Consider the following 21,875-nt stretch of genomic DNA (forward strand, 5'->3'; position numbering starts at 1 on the left):
GGTAGACTTTACTTGGATAAGAAGATAAAATGGGCCCTTTCATGTTGCATTCTGTGATAAAAAAAGCTTCATTTTCTATCCTTGAGTTGCTGTAAATTAATATATATTAATTTCTTTCAACACATCATTTAGCATCAGTGTTCAATTTCTTCTTCATATAGATGTTTCCATTCAAAATGAAATTGGAGGTTGCTATAAATGTAGGAGTTCACCCTTGCTATACTTCTTGGGTTACAAAATATCCTTGAATCCAAACCAACTAGTCACATATTAGTGTTCAGAGCCATAATGCAGAAAACTTCTACAATGAAGAGAGTTGTGGCATTTAAATCCTTAATATAGTTTTGACATACTTAGCTTGTTGTCCAGCAGCACTGAATTCTGTGGGTTGTCTAGTGTGGCATGTAATAGGCATCATTGGTTGAATGGGTTGACTAAGTAGCATCCTTAAAAGGAAAATGAAAACCATGAGTAAATATTACATTTCCACAGCAGTACTTTCTCAGAATGTGCGATTTTTTTCTAGTTTGACTTGGAGAAGGTGCCTATCTCAAGTGCATTGGCTCAATTGAGTGGTGCTTAAAAACCTTATTATATGTGCTGAACACCCACTTGCAAATGTCGATCAATGCATCCTATTAAGGTATTCCCTCTGGGTATAGACACACCAGTTGATTAGTTTTAGGATAAAAGCAAAATTAGTTTTAGGAGATTGGTCAACCTAAGGTATGTGATGTGCCTGAGGCTGGAGTTAAGACTCATGCAGACTGCAGTTAAATTTTTAAGGGTTTTGAATCACTGTTTTGCAGCACTGTAGACAAAAGACCATAGTGTGGATTTTCACCTTGGTTATGCCCCATAAATGGTAGTTACTGACCAGAAGCATGGAAGAAAATCGCTTACAAGATATACATCTTCGGACAAGTACACACCTGGCTCAGAAAACTCCTACCATAAGTAGAGGGAATTTCATATCAATATATTAATGCAGCTGAGGTAATGTCAGTAGAGTGTATATTCTTGTTCTTGGATTTTATACCAGAAATAGACTGATTCGTAATGTTGTTCACGTAATTTAGGCATCCGGGGCCTAGCTTTTGGTTATAATTCCCAGAAGGAAAAAACAGTTGAAGCCTGAGTTGGCACTAATTGGTGCTTAACTGGTCTGGACTGGACTTTAATGGAAGTGACTAACAAACTGGCAATTCTACTGGACTCCTCAGAAATCCAGTAGGGGCTTCCAGGTTCCGAGTGGTCACCAGTATAGGTACCAGTACTTCTCAGCCAGTGTGAGCTGGTACCTATTGTAATTCCAGCAAGAAGGTCTTTCAGCCCTTACCCTCCTCTCCTGCCCCTCTCAGCCCCTTCCCCTTTCTCCCCTTCCTCCCTTCGCCCCCCTCACCCTTCACACCCCTCACTCCCTCCCCCCTTTGCCCCTCCCCCTTCTTTTCCCGTTCACCATGCCCCCTCTTCCCACCCTACCCCAGCCTCACTTTCCACTCTCACCCTTTCCCTCTCCCTACTCTTCCCACCACCCCCTGACCTCAGCTGCCCCATGCCTCCAAACCCCACCCTCTCCCCACCCCCCCCCCCAACTCTCCTCCCTTTGCTCCCACCCTCATTCCCCCCTCCTCTCCCCCCACTCCCCCCCTCCCACACCCCATAAGGTGGGGGTGGATTTTCAATGGCTGCAGGGCTAGAGCTTGCTTGGAGAAGAGGGAGACATGGCTTCAGAGAAGGGAAGAGGCTGCAGGATAAGGGCTGTACTAGGGAAGGGGGGTAACCCAGGGTGTGTGTGGGGGACACATGTTAATCTGTGCAAGTGGCCTCAAGATGGTGAGGGTTGAGGAGGCAGTCTCCAGAGCAGATGAGGCCAGATGGAGATGTGAGGGTGTGTGTGTGGTGATGTCCCTTGAACTGGCAGTGAGTGAGATGCCAGTGGAGTGTGATGGCCTTAAGTGTGTGAGTTTAGAGTGATGAGATGCTTACCTTACTCTGGTGGCACACATGAGATCATCCACCATCTATCTGCACTGGATAGCCAACCTCTTCTGTGCAGCGTTGGCACTGACCATTACTGCCACCATCTCCCAAGCTGGAGTGGAGAGATTGCTGGACCTCCTACGGCCACAGTGGGGGTGGAGGACATCACAACGGGCCTCCAAAAGACATTTCAGTGATGGGTCACTTAACTCCTCATGGCTTTCAGGGCCATGTCTTCACATGGAGCAGTCCTGGGCTGCAAGCATTGAGAACTGTGTGTGTGGCTGCAGTTTAGATATGGCACCCAGAGCGACGATATATGGGGGTAAGGGCGTGGCGGGAGATTCAAAGGCTGTCCACCAGCGAGACAGCGTGGTTCCTGAGGCTGCATAATTAACGAAGCGGGAAGTGGACGAAATGGCATGAAAGGCCACCTAGTGCAAATCTGGGACAATTCCGCCTGATGTCTTTCATAAGGCTCAGATCCATTTGCTTGGAGGTAAATCTCAGGTTTTTCAGGTTGTCGGGTGGGCATGGGGAGGGCCCGAGAGTGGCCAGGAACTGGCCCGCTGCCCGTGATTGGCTCCTGACTGCAATTTCACGCTGGCTGGCCAATTAACAGCCAGCCAGTGTGACACGCGTGCTGAAATCCTCAGTGTTGCCGGGGTAGGGGCAGGAGGAGAGTGAGTGCTGAAGTCTGTGCAGGCACAGGAATGCATGCGCTGAAAGCTCCCTGAAGGCAGAGAGTTGCCTCAGGGAGCTGAAGAATTTTAAAACAAAAATAAAGATTTTAAAATCTCAGAAATTTTTTCCACACATAGGACTCGCTCACTTGAACACATGGATAATAAAATTTCTGACAAACCATTTTTAAAAATGAGTCTTGGAAACCTCATCCTGCCTGTGGATGAGGTTTCCTCAACAATACAAAGGCCGCTTGGCTGATTCGCCTGCCCGTCTGCCAACTGTAAGGTTGGACGGGCAGTGAAAAGTCACTCTTAATTAACACTTTAATGGCCTTAATAGGCCTCTTAATTGTTGGCGGGTGCGTTGCGACTCTTGTGTGCGCCCGCTGACCGAAATATCACGCAAGTGCATGATAACGTCGGGACGATCTCCCGATGTCATCGCGCACTATTTTACGCCTCATTGGGTAGGGCGCACGCCCGTCTGTGGGACATAAAATTCCACCCAGTGATAAAGCTAAAACTTTGTGCTCACAGCCATTGCAAATTAAATGAGTCTTTGAAACATGTTGAGGTCTCTCCTCGTCTGTAGAGTCCCATGAAGGTCTCAAGGAGCAGAAGGAATCAACACACATGCAAATGCCAAAGGTTCGGGACACTACTAAAGAGAATGACACCAGTGACGATGATGTACCCCTCGCAACCCTTGAAGCGAGGAGGGCATTGGAAGGTGCTACTGTGACCAGGGTACATGTGCAGCTCTCTATGCATTGGGTAGGATTTTCCGGGCCCGGCCACCACCAGGCTTGTCCAGTCCTGCCGAAAGTTAATGGACTTTTTGCTGGGCTGCCTCGTCCCCCGCAGCGGGTCCCTCCACAGCAGGGCCAGAAAATCCCGGCCACTGTTTATCAAGTAGGCAAATATTACATTCTCGCAGACCTGATGAACAATTAAGTGCTTAAAAGCAAACAGTGCATGGAACTTGTATGCCTGCTCACGTCAAAAATGCCAACACCCTTTATAACATCTCATTTCTTTTTTCTGATAAAAGGATAAGATTGAATGAACATATGCCTCCTGATGCAAGAAGCTGAGAAGCATGACGTCCCAACATCCAGCGGCCAAGAGTAATAAAGCTAGTACTTTCAGGGCAGCAATGCAGCTGGAGGATTGGGCAGAACACGCCCAGAACCTGAAAGAGCTGCTGACTGTTCAGAGGCTGGAAGCAGAGAAGGCAGCCCTCCAGCAGAAGCTGGAGACAGAGAAGCTGCCCTCTAGCAGAAGCTGGTGGTGGCGAAGGCAGCCCTCCAGCAGAAGCTGGAGGTAGAGAAGGCAGCCCTCCAGCAGAAGCTGGAGACAGAGAAGCTGCTCTCTAGCAGAAGCTGGTGGTGGCGAATGCAGCCCTCCAGCAGACGCTGCAGGCCGAGAAGGCAGCTCTCCAGCAGAAGCTGGAGGCAGAGAAGGCAACCGTCCAGCAGAAGCTGGAGACAGAGAAAGCAGCCCCCCAGCGGAAGGGAATAGAATCTGGGAAGGGTGCGCTGCAGTCAGCATCGCTGGGAAGCAGCCTGGGAAGAGTGTCCTGCAGTCAGCATCGCGGTAAAACAGTCTGGGAAGAGTGTGCTGCAGTCAGCATCGCGGTGAAGCAGCCTGGGAAGCATGTCCTGCAGTCAGCATCGCTGGGAAGCAGCCTGGGAAGAGTGTCCTGCAGTCAGCATCGCGGTAAAACAGTCTGGGAAGAGTGTGCTGTAGTTAGCATCGGGTGAAGCAGCTTGGGAAGCATGTCCTGCAGTCAGCATTGCTGTGAAGCAGCTTGGGAAGAGTGTGCTGGAGTCAGCATTGCAGTGAAGCAGTCTGGGAAGAGTGTCCTGCAGTCAGTTCTTGTTGAAAATAACAACAGTGATATCACAAGACAGCGCGAGAGAGCGGCGGGGAGATCAGAACCAGCACAAGTGCGGGGAAGCTTCAAAAAGTGACTTCAGCACAAAGGTGAGAGCTGATTGATGAGTAGCGGGTAAGTGCTTTTCTCCAGTTTTTTTCTCCAGTTTTTCTCCAGTTTAAAATAGATTAAGTTAAGGAAAGGTAAGGGTTCTAGTTTTTATTTAAAGTGCATAAATAATTTAACTTTTTTTTACTGTATTTAACTTAAAGTAAGGGTTTTTTTTCAACTAGAGGCATGGCAGGGCAGCTCAGTCCCGTGTTATGTACCACCTGCAACATGTGGGAAGTCCTAGACGCTCTTTGCGCTCTGACCGACCATGTGTGCAGGAAGTGCCACCAGCTGCAGCTACTTGAGCTCCGGGTTTCGGAGCTTGAGCGGCAGCTGGAGGCACTGAGGTGCATCTGTGAGGCTGAGAGTTTCGTAGATAGCACGTTTTTAGACTTGGTCACTCCACAGCTTACGGAAGTGCAGACACAGAGGGAATGGGTGACCATCAGTCAGAAGAAAGGTGTCAGGCAGGTAGTCAGGAAATCCCCAGGGTGCATCTTGCTTGAGAACCGTTTTTCTGTGTTGGAAAACGGTGAGAGTGGCGATTCCTCTGGGGAGTGCAGCCACACTCATGGCACTGTGAGTGGCTCAGCTGCATGGGGGGGGGGGAGGAAAAAGAGGGGAAGAGCAATAGTGGTAGGAGACTCGATAGTAAGGGGAACAGACAGGCATTTCTGCGGCTGTAGATGTAACTCCAGGATGGTATGTTGCCTCCCTGGTGCCAGGGTCAAGGATGTTACTGAACAACTGCAGGGCATTCTAAAAGGGGAGGGCAAACAGACAGAGATCATGGTACATTTTGGTACCAACGACATAAGTAGAAAGAGAGATGAGGTCCTGCAAGCAGAGTTTAGGGTGCTAGAAAACAGATTAAAAAACAGGACCTCAAAGGTAGTAATCTCTGGATTACTTCCGGTGTCACGTGCTAGTGAGTATAGAAATAGGAGGTTAGTCCAGATGAATGCGTGGCTGGAGAGATGGTGCAGGAAGGAGGGCTTTAGATTTCTGGGGCATTCGGACCGTTTCTGGGGATGGTAGGACCTGTACAAGGCTGACGGGTTGCACCTGAACCGGAATGGGACCAACATCCTTGCAGAGAAGTTTGCTAGTGCCATTGGGGAGGGTTTAAACTAACTTGGCAGGGGAATGGGATCCTGAGAGGTGGTTCAGCAGGGGGAGATGCACAGCCAAAATTAGAAGAGAGAGCAAGTGAGTCTGGAAGGCATAGAAATTATAGGCCTGTTAAGGCACAAGTAAGTTTGGCAAGGTTGGATGGTATTTATTTTAATGCAAGGAGTCTGACGAATAAAGCAGATGAGTTGAGGGCACAAATTAACACATGGAAGTATGATGTATTTGCTCTCACAGAAACATGGTTGAGAGAGGGGCAGGATTGGCAGCTCAATATTCCAGGATATAGGGTCCTCAGGTGAGACAGGGAAGGAGGTAAAAGTGGAGGAGGTACCTCAATATTGATCAAGGAATCAATTACAGCAGTAAGGAGGGATGACATTTTAGAAGGCTCCTCAAACGAAGCCATATGGGTAGAGCCGAAAAACAAAAAAGGAGCAATCACATTGCTGGGAGTGTACTATAGGCCCCTAAACAGTCAGAGAGAAATAGAAGAACAGATATGTAGGCAAATTTCAGAGAAGTGTAAAAATAATAGGGTAGTAATAGTGGGAGATTTCAACTTCCCCAACATTAACTGGGTTAGTCATAGTGTGATAGGTTTAGAGGAAGCGGAATCCTTAAAATGCATCCAGGAGAGCTTTTTAAGCCAGGCCGTAGAAGGTCCTACAAGAGAAGGGGCGATCCTGGACTTAATTTTAGGGAATGAAGCTGGGCAAGTGGTAGAGGTATCAGTGGGGGAGCATTTTGCAGATAGTGATCATAACTCCATTAGATTTAAGGTTGTTAGGGAACAGGACAAGAATGGGCCAGAAATTAGAGTTCTAAATTGGGGGAAGGCTGATTTTAATAAGATCAGATATGATTTGGCCAGAGTGTACTGAAAGCAGCTACTTGTAGGCAAATCTGCGTCAGAGCAGTGGGACTCTTTCAAGAAAGAAATAGGGAGAGTACAGGGCCAACATATTCCAGTAAAGACAAAGGGTGGGACCAACAAATCCCAGGAACCCTGGATGTCGAGGGATATACAGGATGGGATAAAGAGAAAAAGGGAGGCTTATGGCAGATACCGAGGGCTCAAAACAGCAGAAGCCCTAGAGGAGTGTAGAATGTTTAGGGGGGGGAACTTAGGAGAGCAAAAAGGGGGCATGAAAAAACATTGGCAGGTAAAATAAAGGAAAATCCAAAGTTATTTTACAAGTACATTAAGAGTAAGAGCAAAACTAGGGAAAGAGTAGGGTCCATTAAGGACCATAGTGATAATTTGTGTGTGGAACCGGAAGACGTAGGTAGGGTTCTAAATGAATACTTTGTGCCGGTGTTCACAAGTGAGAGGGACGACGTGGATATGGAAATCAGGCAGAAGGACTGTGATATAATTAAAGAAATTAGCATAGAAAGGGAGAAGGCTCTAAGTGGTCAGGCAGGCTTAAAAGTAGATAAATCTACAGGCCTGGATGAAATGTATCCCAGACTGTTGAGTGATGCAAGGGAGGAGATAGCAGGGGCACTGGCAATAACTTTCAATACCTCTCTAGCCACAGGAGAGGTGCCAAAGGACTGGAGGACAGTCAATGTGGTACCGTTATTCAATAAGGGAGGAAGGGATAAACCAGGGAACTACAGGCCAGTCAGTCTAACCTCAGTGGTGGGGAAACTATGAAAATCAATTCTGAGGGACAGTATTAATCTACACTTGGAGTGGCAGGGATTAATCAAGGACAGTCAGCGTGGTTTTGTTAAGGGGAGGTCATGTCTGGCCAATTTGATTGAATTTTTCAAAGAGGTGACTAGGTGCATAGATGAGTGCAATGCATTTGACGTAGTATACTTGGGCTTCAGCAAGGCTTTTGATAAGGTCCTGCATGGGAGACTGATAACGATGGTAAGAGCCGATGGGATCCAAGTCAATTTGGCATATTGGATCCAGAATTGGCTGAGTGGCAGGAAGCAGAGGGTGATGGTCGAGGGGTGTTTTTGTGACTGGAAACCTGTGTCCGGTGGGGTTCCACAGGGATTGATGTTGGGTCCCTTGCTGTTTGTGGTATATATAAACAATTCAGACTTGAATGTAGGAGGGTTGATCAGTAAGTTCGCGGAAGACACTAAAATTGGTGGGGTGGTAAATACTGAGGAGGACAGCCTTAGATTACCCGGAGATATAGATGGGCTGGTCAGATGGGCTGATCAGTGGCAAATGGAACTTAATCCAGATAAGTGTGAGGTGATGCACTTGGGCAAGACAAACAAGGCATGGGAATACACGATGAATGGTAGGACCCTGGGAAGTACTGAGGATTAGGGGACCTTGGTGTGCATGTCCACCGGTCCCTTAAGGTAGTGGGACAAGTAGATAAGGTGGTTAAGAAGGCATTTGGGATACTTGCCTTTATTAGCCAAGGCATAGAATGTAAGAGCAGGGAGGTTATGCTGGAACTGTATAAAAGGCCGGTTAGTGTACAGCTAGGGTATTGTGTGCAGTTCTGGAATCCGCATTATAGGAAGGATGTGATTGCACTAGAGAGAGTGCAGAGGAGATTTACCAGGATGTTGCCTGGGCTCGAGAGTTTTAGTTATGAGGAGAGATTGGATAGACTGGGGTTATTTTCCCTGGAGCAGAGGAGATAGAGGGGAGATATGATTGAGGTGTATAAAATTATGAGGGGCATAGAGAGGGTAGACAGGAAGGAACTTTTCCCCTTGATGGAGGGATCAATAACCAGGGGGCATAGATTTAAGGTAAGGGGCAGGAGATGTAAGGAAGGATATTTTCACCCAGAGGGTGGTGGGAATCTGGAACACACTGCCTGAAAGGGTGGTAGAGGCAGAAACCCTCATAACATTTAGGAAGTATTTGGATGTGCACTTGTGATGCCATGGCATACAAGGCTATGGGCCTAGTGCTGGAAAATGGGATTAGAATAGTTAGGTACTTGTTTGACTGGCACAGACTCGATGGGTCAAAGGGCCTTTTTCTGTGCTTATAGACTTCTATGACTCTATGCAGATAGAGAAGGCAGCCCCCCAGCAGAAGCTGGAGGTTGAGAAGGCAGCCCTCTAGCAGAAGCTGGAGGTAAAGAAGGCAGCCCACCAGCAGAAGCTGGAGGTTGAGAAGGCAGCCCACCAGCAGAAGCTGGAGGTTGAGAAGGCAGCCCTCTAGCAGAAGCTGGAGGTAAAGAAGGCAGCCCACCAGCAGAAGCTGGAGGTAAAGAAGGCAGCCCACCAGCAGAAGCTGGAGGTAAAGAAGGCAGCCCACCAGCAGAAGCTGGAGGTAAAGAAGGCAGCCTTCCAGCAGAAGCTGGAGGTAAAGAAGGCAGCCTTCCAGCAGAAGCTGGAGGTAAAGAAGGCAGCCTTCCAGCAGAAGCTGGAGGTATAGAAGGCAGCCTTCCAGCAGAAGCTGGAGGTAAAGAAGGCAGCCTTCCAGCAGAAGCTGGAGGTATAGAAGGCAGCCTTCCAGCAGAAGCTGGAGGTAAAGAAGGCAGCCTTCCAGCAGAAGCTGGAGGTAAAGAAGGCAGCCTTCCAGCAGAAGCTGGAGGTAAAGAAGGCAGCCCTCTAGCAGAAGCTGGAGGTATAGAAGGCAGCCTTTCAGCAGATGTTGGAGGAGTTTTCTGGGATCAATCAAGGCCTCCAGGAAAAGCTGGAGGAGCTATTGAGGCTCAACTGTAGGCTCCAGGATCAGTTATTCAGCATCTTCATACAGAGTAATACGTGATTAGATAACTGCAACTCTTATGCAACACCTATCTTAGTCCTGAGGAGTCATGTAAGCTTAGCTATTTCTCTTGCTTTCTATTGCAGCCTGAGGACCACAGCAATCGCATGTGGGGAAACTGTAGCCCATGACCATGTCTCTCAGAGCAACAACCCTGCCCAGGCCTGCACAGAACTGGTTAAATGCGAGCCACACTTGCATTTATTTTCACAGCTGCAGCAAGCACAGGTGTGGAGGTGCTTTTCACTCCAATAGATGAGAAGGTATGATTTTCTGAATTTTCCAGATAAAATCTGCACCGGTTCATACACAAAGCATCCTTAAAACAGATGGACATCACAGTGGGTGATATGTGTCATCTGCATTCATGCAGTTTGATATGCACTGTCATTTAGTCTGTATTACAGGTCTTGCACACAGACCACTGACTGATGTGTTTCTTTTTTTTCCCCTACATGTTCCATTGCAGGGCGGTCTGGAGCTCAGTGAGTGGTAGTGGGTGAGTGTGACAAGCCAGAGGACAATTAAACTCGCTATTTTTTTAGCTTTAATGGCTTCAATGAGTTAATGCTTATGTTTTTATTTTACCTTCCCCGTCTACAGTATGTTTCACTCATCATTTGAAGAAGGGGTTGAGTGAGGATGAGGTCTCAAAGGAGCAAAGCAAGCTGATCAGTTATACAACAGAGAAAATAATGGAACTGAACTCGAGGGAGTGCAGCGAAGGTTTACCGGACTGATTCCTGAGATGGCGGGACTGACATATGAGGAGAGATTGAGTTGGTTAGGATTATATTCGCTGGAGTACAGAAGAATGAGGGGGGATCTCATAGAAACCTATAAAATTCTAACAGGACTAGGCAGGAAAGATGCAAGAAGGATGTTCCCGATGGTGGGGGAGTCCAGAACCAGGGGTCACAGTCTGAGGATACGGGGTAGACCATTTAGGACTGAGATGAGGAGAAATTTCTTCACTCAGGGAGTGGTGAGCCTGTGGAATTCGTTACCACAGAAAGTAGTTGAGGCCAAAACATCATATGTTTTCAAGGAGTTAGACATAGCTCTTGGGGCGAAAGGGATCAAAGGATATGGGGAGAAAGTGGGAGCAGGCTATTGAGTTGGATGATCAGCCATGATCATAATGAATGGCGGAGCAGGCTCAAAGGGCCGAATGGCCTACTCCTGCTCCTATTTTTGTTTCTCTGTGAGCAAATTTGACCTGAAATCAATCATTACAATATTGTGCATGAGATATTTGTGTTTTCTTACTTCTCCAGGAATAAAGTTGTTGCCCCATTTAATGAAACCTTCATTCTGAGTTTTTTTTTTGCCTGTGATCAATGAGGAATTTTAATTTTGTATGCTTGGCATTTTTCACAATAAAATTTGCAATTTTTATGTACATTTTTATTCTGAGTGCATTGTCTGACAATCTGCAGAATCATATTTATTAATCTTGAGCATTTACATTAAAAAAACACATTGGAAGGTGAAGTTATTGACATCAGTTGATGCTCAAGGCTGCACCAGCAATAAAAGTGAGAAATAAATGCATATAAGCAATAAATGTAAATGCAGTATAAAGAAAAATGGAAAAATAACCAGTTCGGATCAGTACTAGCTATATCACCAGTATTACTGGCATCAACAACTGGCTTACTGGTACCATTACCAGTATTAACTGGTAATTTCTACAGAAACACTAGTTCTGAACTGTTCTTATTTCCCCATTCAGAACTGGTGTCAGCTTGTACTAGTATTACTGGAACTTCCTTCTGGGAAATTTATTTTATTTGCAACTGTAATGGCAGCATTCCAAATCTTATTTTCAACTTATTTTTGCATTTTTTTTCTGGTGAAGGGTGCTTGTGACACATGTTTTAACTTTCCAATTTTACTGCTACCAATCTGTTAATTGGGGCACTGAATGTTTTAATGGGAATCTCTCTAAGCATGTATAACTAGGTTCAGCAGTAGTACTTTTGCTTTTGAGTCAGTGGTTACGATAAAAGATATACGCATTGTGAGCATTTTTAGACATTTGAGTCTGGCATTGTTAGCTGCAGCCAACCGTGGGCTTTTACTAAGGAAAATCAGCAGAACTAATGATTGCTCTGCAAGAAACCAGAAAGTGCCCTGCTGAATTCTGCTCTGACAACTGCCACTAAAAACAGTAACACCTACTGCACACCACAACATATGGCAACAAATCAGATTTAATTTCCATTGCGGAAAATAACTGCTCCATATTTGATAGTGATAATGGACAGGTGGTAGAGATTACAAAGAAAATCTTATCATGGGATTCAAATGACAATAAGCTGCTCCATGGGATTTTTCTTGTAGTTTCTCCCTAATCAGGATTCTCTTTAAATCTTTTTCTTAAAAGCAGATAAGGGTGTATGCTAAAAACTAAACTTGCAACAAAGAAGCTAAATCTGTACCAAGGATTGCAGAATAAAATTTGAGCTAACTGCCTTCTAATATTTTTGGAATTAAATAGGAGTGTCTTGGCATGTAGGCGTTGTGGCTGCTCCAAGGATAGTGAACACACACTTGCAGAGTTTGCTGCCAGTGGTCGCAGACCAATTGCACGTTGATGGAATGGAATCACTTCAGGTAAATGAAGGCCGCTGACTGGCCTGTGGGAGCCTTGATAGCCACATGTGTGCTTTCTATAGCTTGTACCTGGGGAGAATCCAGCGATAGTGCAGATTTCTCTCGACTTGACAGTGCGAGGCCTGCCACTGGTTTTTTTCATTCATTCACGGGATGTGGGCATTGCTGGCTAGATCAGCATTTATTGTCCAACCCTAATTGCCCTTGAAAAGATGGTGGTGAGCTGCCTTCTTCAACTGCTGCAGTCCCTGTGGTGTAGGTACACCCACAGTACTGTTAGGAAGGGAGTTCCAGAATTTTGACCCAGCGACGGTGAAGGAGCAGCGATATATTTCCAAGTCAGGATGGTGAGTGGCTTGGAGGGGAACTTCCAGGTGGTGGTGTTCCCATCTATCTGCTGCCCTTGTCCTTCTAGATGGTAGTGGTTGTGTGTTTGGAATGTGCTGTCTAAGGACCCTTGGTGAATTCCTACAATGCACTTTCAGATGGTACACATTGCTGCTACTGTTTGTCAGTGGTGGAGGGAGCAAATGTTTGTGGGAGGGATGCCAATGAAGCGGGCTGCTTTGTCCTGGGTGGTGTCAAGCTTCTTATGTGTTGTTGGAGAGGCAGTCATCCAGGCCTGTGGAGAGTATTCCATTACACTCCTGACCTGTGCCTTGTAGGTGGTGGACACACTTAGGGGAGTCAGGAGGTGAGTTACCCGCCACAGTATTCCTAGCCTGATTGCTCCTTTCCCGCCAGCTTGGCCCACTGTCTGCCCCTGTCATCATTGCCTTCCCCAAGAACTGCCTCTAGAGAGTGTCACCAGGCACTGGGTGGCAGTGATAAATGCCTTGCTTTCGTCTGCTGGAAGGAACGGGCTTTTATATCAAGACCTACAATGGTTGCAGCACTTTCCTTCTTTAGGCCTCTTCTTCCTGTTTGAGCTTCCTCAATTGCTAGCTGTGGCAGCACCCTTGATGCAAGGCCACTGGATTTCTCTCCCTTGCATTGGTGGGCTCCCTTTTGGCAACAGAGATCACACCTGGAACCAACCAGCTATTGTAAACAATGGTGTCAGAAGGTGAACAGATGTCCTATCCCATTGCTATTTTGTTCCTAAAAATAAAACTCAATTCACATTTTCCCATCATAATTTTGTGATAATTGTACACTTCTATTTTTAGCCAACCAAGGTATCAGCATCAATCATTACCAGATGAGATATAGAGCACCAGGCACACGTAAAACACCCTCTCCTCTTCCCCAGCACCATGCCTTAACTCTGTCAAAATAGATCACTTCTGTTGCACTAGTGAAAGTATTTTATTTTCAAATGTGGCCTCATGTTTACTTAGATTGGCAACTTTCCCTGAAATTTTGGGCTATTTTGTGCTATAAAACATTGACCACTGAAAATCAGTTTGAAACCAGAGAGGTTAATGATTGAAGCTTTGGTTCCAGAAATAATAGAGGTATGCTAATTCACTGTCATCCAAATTCCAGATAGATACTCCTTAAAATAATGTTTTTTTCTGATAGATAACTCATACGCATAATAAATATCTTCCAAAAGTTTATTATTAACCATTCATGCATTGATTGTAATTTGTGAAATAAAGTTGCTATTACCTTAGTTGCCTGTCATGAGCGAAGTTAGGACCTGAATGGCCAATGGTGCCATCACTCTGGAGAGTCATCGTTGGGGCCTGAGAGAACATCATAGGACTGCTGAAATGTAATGCCAGGCTTCCAGAGGATAGGTTAGGCAGGGAAGTCTGTACAACTTGTCCAGCACGAATCATCTTAGCATTCTATAAAAATATGAAAAAACAGTCTTGTTGAGTAAGAAAATCAAAGTCCAATATATTCTGTTTAACACACAAAACTCTGCTTTGTGTGAACTATATCAAATATTGTATCAATCTCACTAGGGACCGAGACATGCATCTCTCAAAATTCCATGAGGTGCGTTGTACCTTACTTGCACCTGATAACGCTCAGAAAGCTGAATCCGCCAGAAGATTGTGTATCAGCTCATTTTTATATCCATTGTATAGAATTACATTATATTTTAAAACAGCGAAACAGGCTATTTGGCCCAGCAAGTCTATGTCAGTGCTTAGACTCCAGACAAACCTCCTCTTATCTTTCTTCATTTGTTTATCCTCTATTCGTTTCTCCCTCATGTACTTATCTAGCTTTCCCTTAAAGGCATCAATGCTATTCACCTCAACCAGTCCATGCGGCAGTGAGTTCCACTGGAGGATCTCCAGCTCAAGCCCCACGTAATTTGGTAGTAATGTTCAGTGGGTGTGAAAAAATGAGAAGGCAGCTTTAAAAAGCTGAGGCTGGCTAGAGGTTGCAGCTGCAGGCTGAGTCACAAACAGGTAAATCGAAAAATTCACCGTAAGGTAACTGCACTGGATGGCTCCTGACATTTTGCCTAACTTTTTAAGAATGTCTTCCACTGACGGGTCTGGCACAGAATGCATTCCAAGGAGGAGTAAAAAAAGAGTTCAAAATTTCAGTGAGACTGACTGTCAAACTCTCCTCAAGTTGATCAACTAGAGGAGAGAGAGTTCTGGGTCTGCATGGGAGGATAACTCTAAAGAATCTTTCTCATGCCACGCGGAGCGAGGTGGCAATATCTCTGAATACCAACTCTCTCATCTCCATAACTATAAACCACTGCCACTGGAATTTCAATGACCTGAGCAGCGCAGACAGGGTAACAAACTGAATATTCTCCTTTTTCTTACTTAGGATAACCTGTACATGAGCATATGGCAAAATTAGAAGCTGTACCACTAACCCTCCATAAACACTCTAGTTCAATGGGACAAAGATCAGGGGAGGAATTTAAAGCCTCCTCTGGAGGTGAATTTGGAAACGGGGGTGGGGGGGGAGTCTGTTTGATCGGGCAGAGGATGCGGGGTGGGGCACCTGCTGCTTCTTCCCTGAGAAATTCTGGAGTGGGAAGGCTTGAAGCAATTAATGTCCACTTAAGGGCCTTATCCTGCTCCCGTAGGAGTGGGGACTCACCATAGAGGAAGACTGACAAGCAAACCTGATTGCTTGTAACCTCATGGGGTTGGGCAGGGGGGTTCCCTCGTTCAAAAGCACTCAGTGCTTGATTGAGAGACCCAGGATCAGGAAGCGGTGGGGGCCCACTGGGATCCACCCCTCTGCCCTTTTCTCCAAACCTCACTCCCACACTTCATCAGTGTCCTCCTCTCCAAGATAAGCTCAAAACCATGGAGGACAAAGCAGCCTGCTTGATCAGCATCCCATCTACCACCTTACATTCAGAAACAGGGGAATTTATAATGGTGAACAAAGAAATGGCTGACCAACTAAATACATACTTTGGTTCTGTCTTCACAAAGGAGGACACAAATAACATACCAGAAATGTTGGGAAACACAGGGTTTAGTGAGAGGGAGGAACTGTAAGAAATTAATATTAGTAGAGAAATGGTGCTGGAGAAATTGATGGCATTGAAGGCCAATAAATCCCCAGGGCCTGATAATCTACATTCCAGAGTACTTAAGGAAGTGGCCCTAGAAATAGTTGATGCATTGGGCATCATCTTCTGAGATTCTATAGACTCTGGAACAGTTCCTACAGATTGGAGGGTAGCTAATGTAACCCCACTATTTAAAAAGGGAGACAGAGAGAAAACAGTGAATTATAGACCAGTCAGCCTGACGTCGGTAGTGGGGAAAATTCTAGAGTCCATTATACAAGATTTAATAGCTGAGTACTTGGAAAACAGTGGCAGAATCAGACAGAGTCAGCATGGATTTACAAAAGGGAAATCATGCTTGACAAATCTAGTGGAATTTTTCGAGAATGTAATTAGTAGAGTTGATGAGGGGGAGCCAGTGGATGTGGTTTATTTGGACTTTCAGAAAGCTTTCGACAAAGTCCCACTTAAGAGATTAGCGTGTAAAATTAAAGCGCATGGGATTGGGGGTAGTGTATTGAGATGGATAGAAAACTGGTTGGCAGACAGGAAACAAAGGGTAGGAATAAACGGGTCTTTTTCCGAATGGCAAGCAGTGACTAGTGGGGTACCGCAGGGATCGGTGCTGGGACCCCAGCTATTCACAATATATATTAATGATTTAGATGAGGGAACTAAATGTAATATCTCCAAATTTTCACATGACACAAAGCTGGGTGGGAGGGTGAGCTGTGAGGAGGATGCAGAGATGCTTCAGTGTGATTTGGACAAGCTGAGTGAGTGGGCAAATGCATGGCAGATGCAGTATAATGTGGATAAATGTGAGGTTATCCACTTTGGTGGCAAAAACAGGAAGGCAGATTATTATCTGAATGGCTATAAATTGAGAGAGGGTAATGTGCAATGAGACCTGGGTGTCCTCATACACCAGTCGCTGAAGGTAAGCATGCAGGTGCAGCAGGCAGTAAAGAAGGCAAATGGTTTGTTGGCCTTCATAGCGAGAGGATTCAAGTACAGGAGCAGGGATTTCTTGCTGCAATTATACAGGGCCTTGGTGAGACCACACCGGAATATTGTGTGCAATTTTGGTCTCCTTATCTGAGGAAGGATGTTCTTGCTATAGAGGGAGTGCAGCGAAGGTTTACCAGACTGATTCCTGGGATGGCGGGACTGACATATTAGGAGCGATTGAGTTGGTTAGGATTATATTCGCTGGGGTTCAGAAGAATGCGGGGGGATCTCATAGAAACCTATAAAATACTAACAGGACTAGACAGGGTAGTTCCAGGAAGGATGTTCCCGATGGTGAGGGACTCCAGAACCAGACGTCACAGTCTGAGGATACGGGGTAGACCATTTAGGACTGAGATGAGGAGAAATTTCTTCACCCAGAGGGTGGTGAGCCTGTGGAATTCGCTACCACAGAAAGTAGTTGAGGCCAAAACATTGTATGTTTTCAAGGAGTTAGATATAGCTCTTGGGGCGAAAGGGATCAAAGGGTATGGGGAGAAAGCGGGAGCAGGCTATTAAGTTGGATGATCAGCCATGATCATGATGAATGGTGGAGCAGACTCGAAGGGCTGAATGGCCTACTCCTACTCCTATTTTCTATGTTAAACATTCACTTACTCCACCACTGATGCACAATGGCAGCAACTCACCAAGGCTCCTTTGACAGTGCCTTCTAGACCTGTAAACTCTACCATCTGGAAGGACAAGGGCAGCAGGTGCATGGGAACATCACCACCTGCAAGTTCCCCTCCAGGCCCCAGACTGTCCTGACTTGGAACTATATTGCCATTCCTTTACTGTCACTGCCTTGGAGGTGGGATTTCTGGGGAAGTCTTTGAATTAAATGTCCCCCATGGAGCCGGGAGCCCAGGGGCAGGCTTCCTGCTGCCAATACAGGAATTAACTCCCTCAGGGCTCCTGGGAATCGGGTCAGCGGGGGTGCCACCAGTTTTGCTGGTGGATGGTGGACCCCTGCTGCCCTCATCAAATTCCACCCTAGATATCTTATAATATGTATAGTCATCTTTCCAAACAGCATTTATTTGCCTTTTGTTTTGCTCCCCAAAGGGTAGAGTCCCTACATGACACAGCCCATGTGCATCACAAACATAAATGCATTTGGGGTTTATAATTTTAGTGTTTTGTTCGGCCTTAATTTATCACTTATCTCCCACTCCTAATGAAGATTCTATCATGATGAGGGATCTGCTATGTATTTCCAGCATTTTATGTTTTCATATAAGAAACCTAATAATGTAGCGAGTTTACTTGGTTCCATGTTGTTCCCAGTGTTACCTGGAACTGTTTACTGGGAAGATCCTGGTCTGGCACCACAAGATCCATTTGTTGCTGCTTTTGCTGTTGTGATTCCTGATACTGTAATGGACTCAGGCTGATAGGCGTTGGCTGCTGTAACAATAACTGAAAGGGATAAAAGCAAGCTTTAAAAAAGATTTTCAATCATGTTAGTGACATTCAGATCTTTAACTAAATTCTGTTTGTAGGGTAAGATTCTAGCCTCTTGCACTGAACATTTCCCCCATGCTGTACCATGTGTAACAGAATCAGATACATGTTTTTCTTTAAACTGATTTATAATTTCGTATAACAATGCACAGAGAAATCTTTCCACTCAGGAAATGAAATCTTCAACTGTATCCCTGCATACTACCATCTAATGATTGGAATCAGGAACTACAATAATATAACTAAATTAAATCTAGACACAGTGCCACCCAGTGAAAAGCATCATGAATTTCAGGCACAAGCCAGGATTGTGATGGACTAAGATAAAAGCAAAAAACTGCGGATGCTGGAAATCTAAAACAAAAACAAAAACAAAAATACCTGGAAAAACTCAGCAGGTCTGGCAGCATCTGCGGAGAGGAACACAGTTAACGTTTCGAGTCCGAATAACCCTTCAACAGAACTAAGTAAAAATAGAAGAGAGGCGAAATATAATCTGGTTTAAGTAGATGGGACAAGGTGGGACAAGTAGAGCTGGATAGAGGGCCAGTGATAGGTGGAGATAACCAAAAGATGTCATAGACAAAATGACAAAGAGGTGTTGAAGGTGGTGATATTATCTAAGGAATGTGCTAATTAAGGGTAGAAAGCAGGACAAGCAAGGTACAGATAGCCCTAGTGGGGGTGGGGTGGGGTGAAGGGATCGAAATAGGCTAAAAGGTAGAGATAAAACAATGGATGGAACTACATTTAAAAATAATGGAAATAGGTGGGAAAAGAAAAATCTATATAAATTATTGGAAAAAAAAGGGGGGGATCGGAAAGGGGGTGGGGATGGAGGAGAAAGTTCATGATCTAAAATTGTTGAACTCAATATTCAGTCCGGATGGCTGTAAAGTGCCTAGTCAGAAGATGAGGTGCTGTTCCTCCAGTTTGCGTTTAGTCTACTGCATTCGTTGCTCCCAATGCAGTTTCCTTTACATTGGAGAGACCAAACGCAGACTGGGTGACCGCTTTGCAGAACACCTTCGGTCTGTCCGCAAGCATTACCCAGATCTCCCTGTCGCTTGCCATTTCAACACTCCACCCTGCTCTCATGCCCACATGTCCGTCCTTAGCCTGCTGCATTGTTCCAGTGAAGCCCAACGCAAACTGGAGGAACAGTACCTCATCTTCCGACTAGGCACTTTACAGCCTTCTGGACTGAATATTGAGTTCAACAATTTTAGATCATGAACTCTCTCCTCCATCCCCACCCCCTTTCTGATCCCTCCCCCCTTTTTTTCAATATCACTGGCCCTCTATCCAGCTCTACTTGTCCCACCACCCCCTTAAATCAGCTTATATTTCGCCTCTCTTCTATTTTTACTTAGTTCTGTTGAAGGGTCATTTGGACTCGAAACGTTAACTGTGTTCCTCTCTGCAGATGCTGCCAGACCTGCTGAGTTTTTCCAGGTATTTTTGTTTTTGTTTTGTGATGGACTACTCTACTCTCCAATTGCATGAGTAAAGCTCCAACAACACCCGAGAAGCTTGACACCATCCAGGGCAAAGCAGCCCATTTGACTGGCTCCCATTCACCAACTTAAACATTCAATCCCTCCACAACCAATACACAGTGGCAGCAATGTGTGGCTCCTACAAGATGCATTGCAGCAATTCACCAAGGCTCTTTTGACAGCATCTTCCAAATCCATGTCCTTTACCACTTAGAAGGCCAAGGGCAGCAGATACATAGGAACATCTGGAAGTTCCCCTCCAGGCCACACAGCATCCTGACTTGGAAATATATCGCTGTTCCTTCACTGTCACTGGATCAAAATCCTAGAACTCTCTTTCTAACAGCACTTTGAGTGTACCTACACTACATAGACTGCAGTGGTTTAAGAAGGTGGCTCACCACCGGCCTCTCAAGGGCAATTAGGGATGGGTAACAAATGCTGGCCTGATGAATGCTGGCCTTGCCAGCGATGCCCACATCACATGAAAGAATTTTAAAAAACAACCATTGAAAGAGGAGGAAAAATAAAGGAATGTTTAAAATCAAAGTACAACAGATAAGCAACGAAAAAATAAAACAAAATCACTATATACTGATGGTTTAAATCCAGGCCAGTAGTTTATACTACACATTGGTCCTGAACAAGTGTTATTTTGATTGATTATTTCTGTTAGATCCGAGAACATTGAAATCCCAGGCAAGCTTTAGAGCTATTTAAACAAAAATCGCTAAAGAAGCGATACTAGTCACCCAGCAGAAACCAGGTGGGCAGTTAAAATCAGTGGACTGATTTATCCAGCAGCGCCCAATCCCACCCTTCTGTCTTAAATTTTAACCTGACCTTCTGAGCAGGCACAAGGAGACTTGACTGAAGTCAGTGAGGCTATTCTTTAAGGTTCTGATTATGTCATTAGGCTCCTAATGCCATTATAAGTGTGGCCCGAGTAAAGATGTTTTGACTTACCCCCCAGTTGGTGACATGAGGAAGTATACCTCTGGCCAAAGCAAACCCAGGCGTGGATATTTATTTTGTTTCCTTGCAGGGATGGTGGGGGAGTGGGCGGCAGAAGTACCACAAGGAATGTCCAGGTCTCCCCTGGCTCAGGCTTCTTCCTTCCCTCCAAAGGGAACCTCCTGAAATACCCTCCCAGCAACTACCTATTTGCCGGTGACCTCCTGCTGCCCGAAATTCTGCTCCATTGGCTGGACAACTGCCACTTCCCGACAGTTTTCAGCGGTCAGGTGACTAGAGTATTTGATTCCAGGCCCACTCATTTGTGGAGCCTCCTCAATTAGCAATGACATGGTCGGGCTTGTGTAAGGCAATCAATTCCTGCAGTTCAAATGATGGGAGATACCCTCAACGCATGAACAGGGCTGTAAACAGACCTGCTTGCTTATAACATGGAATGCTTTAAAAAATGCAACAATCAGACCTTTTCAGTCTAGTTCCCAGATATCAAATTTTTTGGCTGCTCACCCCCAAAACTGGGCAAATCCACTTACAGCAATATCCCAATGTTCACAGCCCTTTTTCATCAAGGCTAAGTTTAATACCATAATCTATGAGTAATGCAGAAACACCAAAGTTACTAAAAAATCAGGAAAAAGAAGCCATTTTAAAAATAAATTGAGGCAATTTTCAAGTGGCAGCCAAAGTGCATATGAAATAGGCAGAGTGGTTTCTCACCCATTGGTGCGACCAGGTCGGTATCATTTTGAGGGCCTGATCTCATTAACATGTTACTGGCAAGCATTAGGTACCCCGTTGCAGCATACCAATCCTGGGATGGCAGGAAATTGGCCAACTTCTGTACTGAGCTGACGGCAGGTTGACAGACCACAACAGTGGTCCTCCTGGACCCACCTAAAGAAATCTGAAGGTTTCTTGGGTTGGTTTTTGGGCAGTTTCTATGACTACTGGTTAGGTGATTCAATGTCTAGTACCACAGAGCACAGCGTGCATGTTCTGCCCAATAGTATCAGAAAACGGCAATCAGGGTCCGACTATTTTAGGTGGGCAGGCTGTTCATTCATTTTCAGACCTATCTCCTCCATTTTCAATTGCTGTCTGTTTGGATTTCAGGCGAGTCAAGAACTGATTCCTTTATGTTTTTATCGCTAGCTTTATTATCTGATCATTTTTCTATATCAAAGCACTAGAGGCATTAACTTCCTACAGGCAGACGCCAAGTGTATTCACCCAATTTCTGAATATAAAATTCAATCAGGACACACTATCTGAGGCAGAGATAGTTCTAGGCAAGTTCTAAATACCCACCAGAATCTTTTTCAACATTATAGGCATTTATAAATAACACGGCACC

At 45.4% G+C, this 21,875-nt stretch overlaps 1 protein-coding gene across 4 annotated transcripts in view; it reads right to left on the minus strand.

Annotated features, from left to right (window-relative positions):
* LOC144682849 (neuronal PAS domain-containing protein 2-like) overlaps positions 1-21,875 on the minus strand; it is a 212,620-nt gene that overhangs the window by 11,308 nt on the left and 179,437 nt on the right. For all 4 annotated transcript variants that reach the window (XM_078545639.1, XM_078545641.1, XM_078545642.1 and 1 more), the window contains 3 exons: positions 17,877-18,002; positions 13,733-13,914; positions 354-446 (listed from right to left, as the gene is read on the minus strand). In XM_078545639.1, coding sequence (XP_078401765.1) covers positions 354-446; positions 13,733-13,914; positions 17,877-18,002 — 401 coding nt within the window. The remainder of the gene's footprint in view (positions 1-353; positions 447-13,732; positions 13,915-17,876; positions 18,003-21,875) is intronic.

This window comes from Cetorhinus maximus, chromosome 7 (assembly GCF_964194155.1).
Source record: "Cetorhinus maximus chromosome 7, sCetMax3.hap1.1, whole genome shotgun sequence".
Lineage (NCBI taxonomy): Eukaryota > Metazoa > Chordata > Chondrichthyes > Lamniformes > Cetorhinidae > Cetorhinus > Cetorhinus maximus.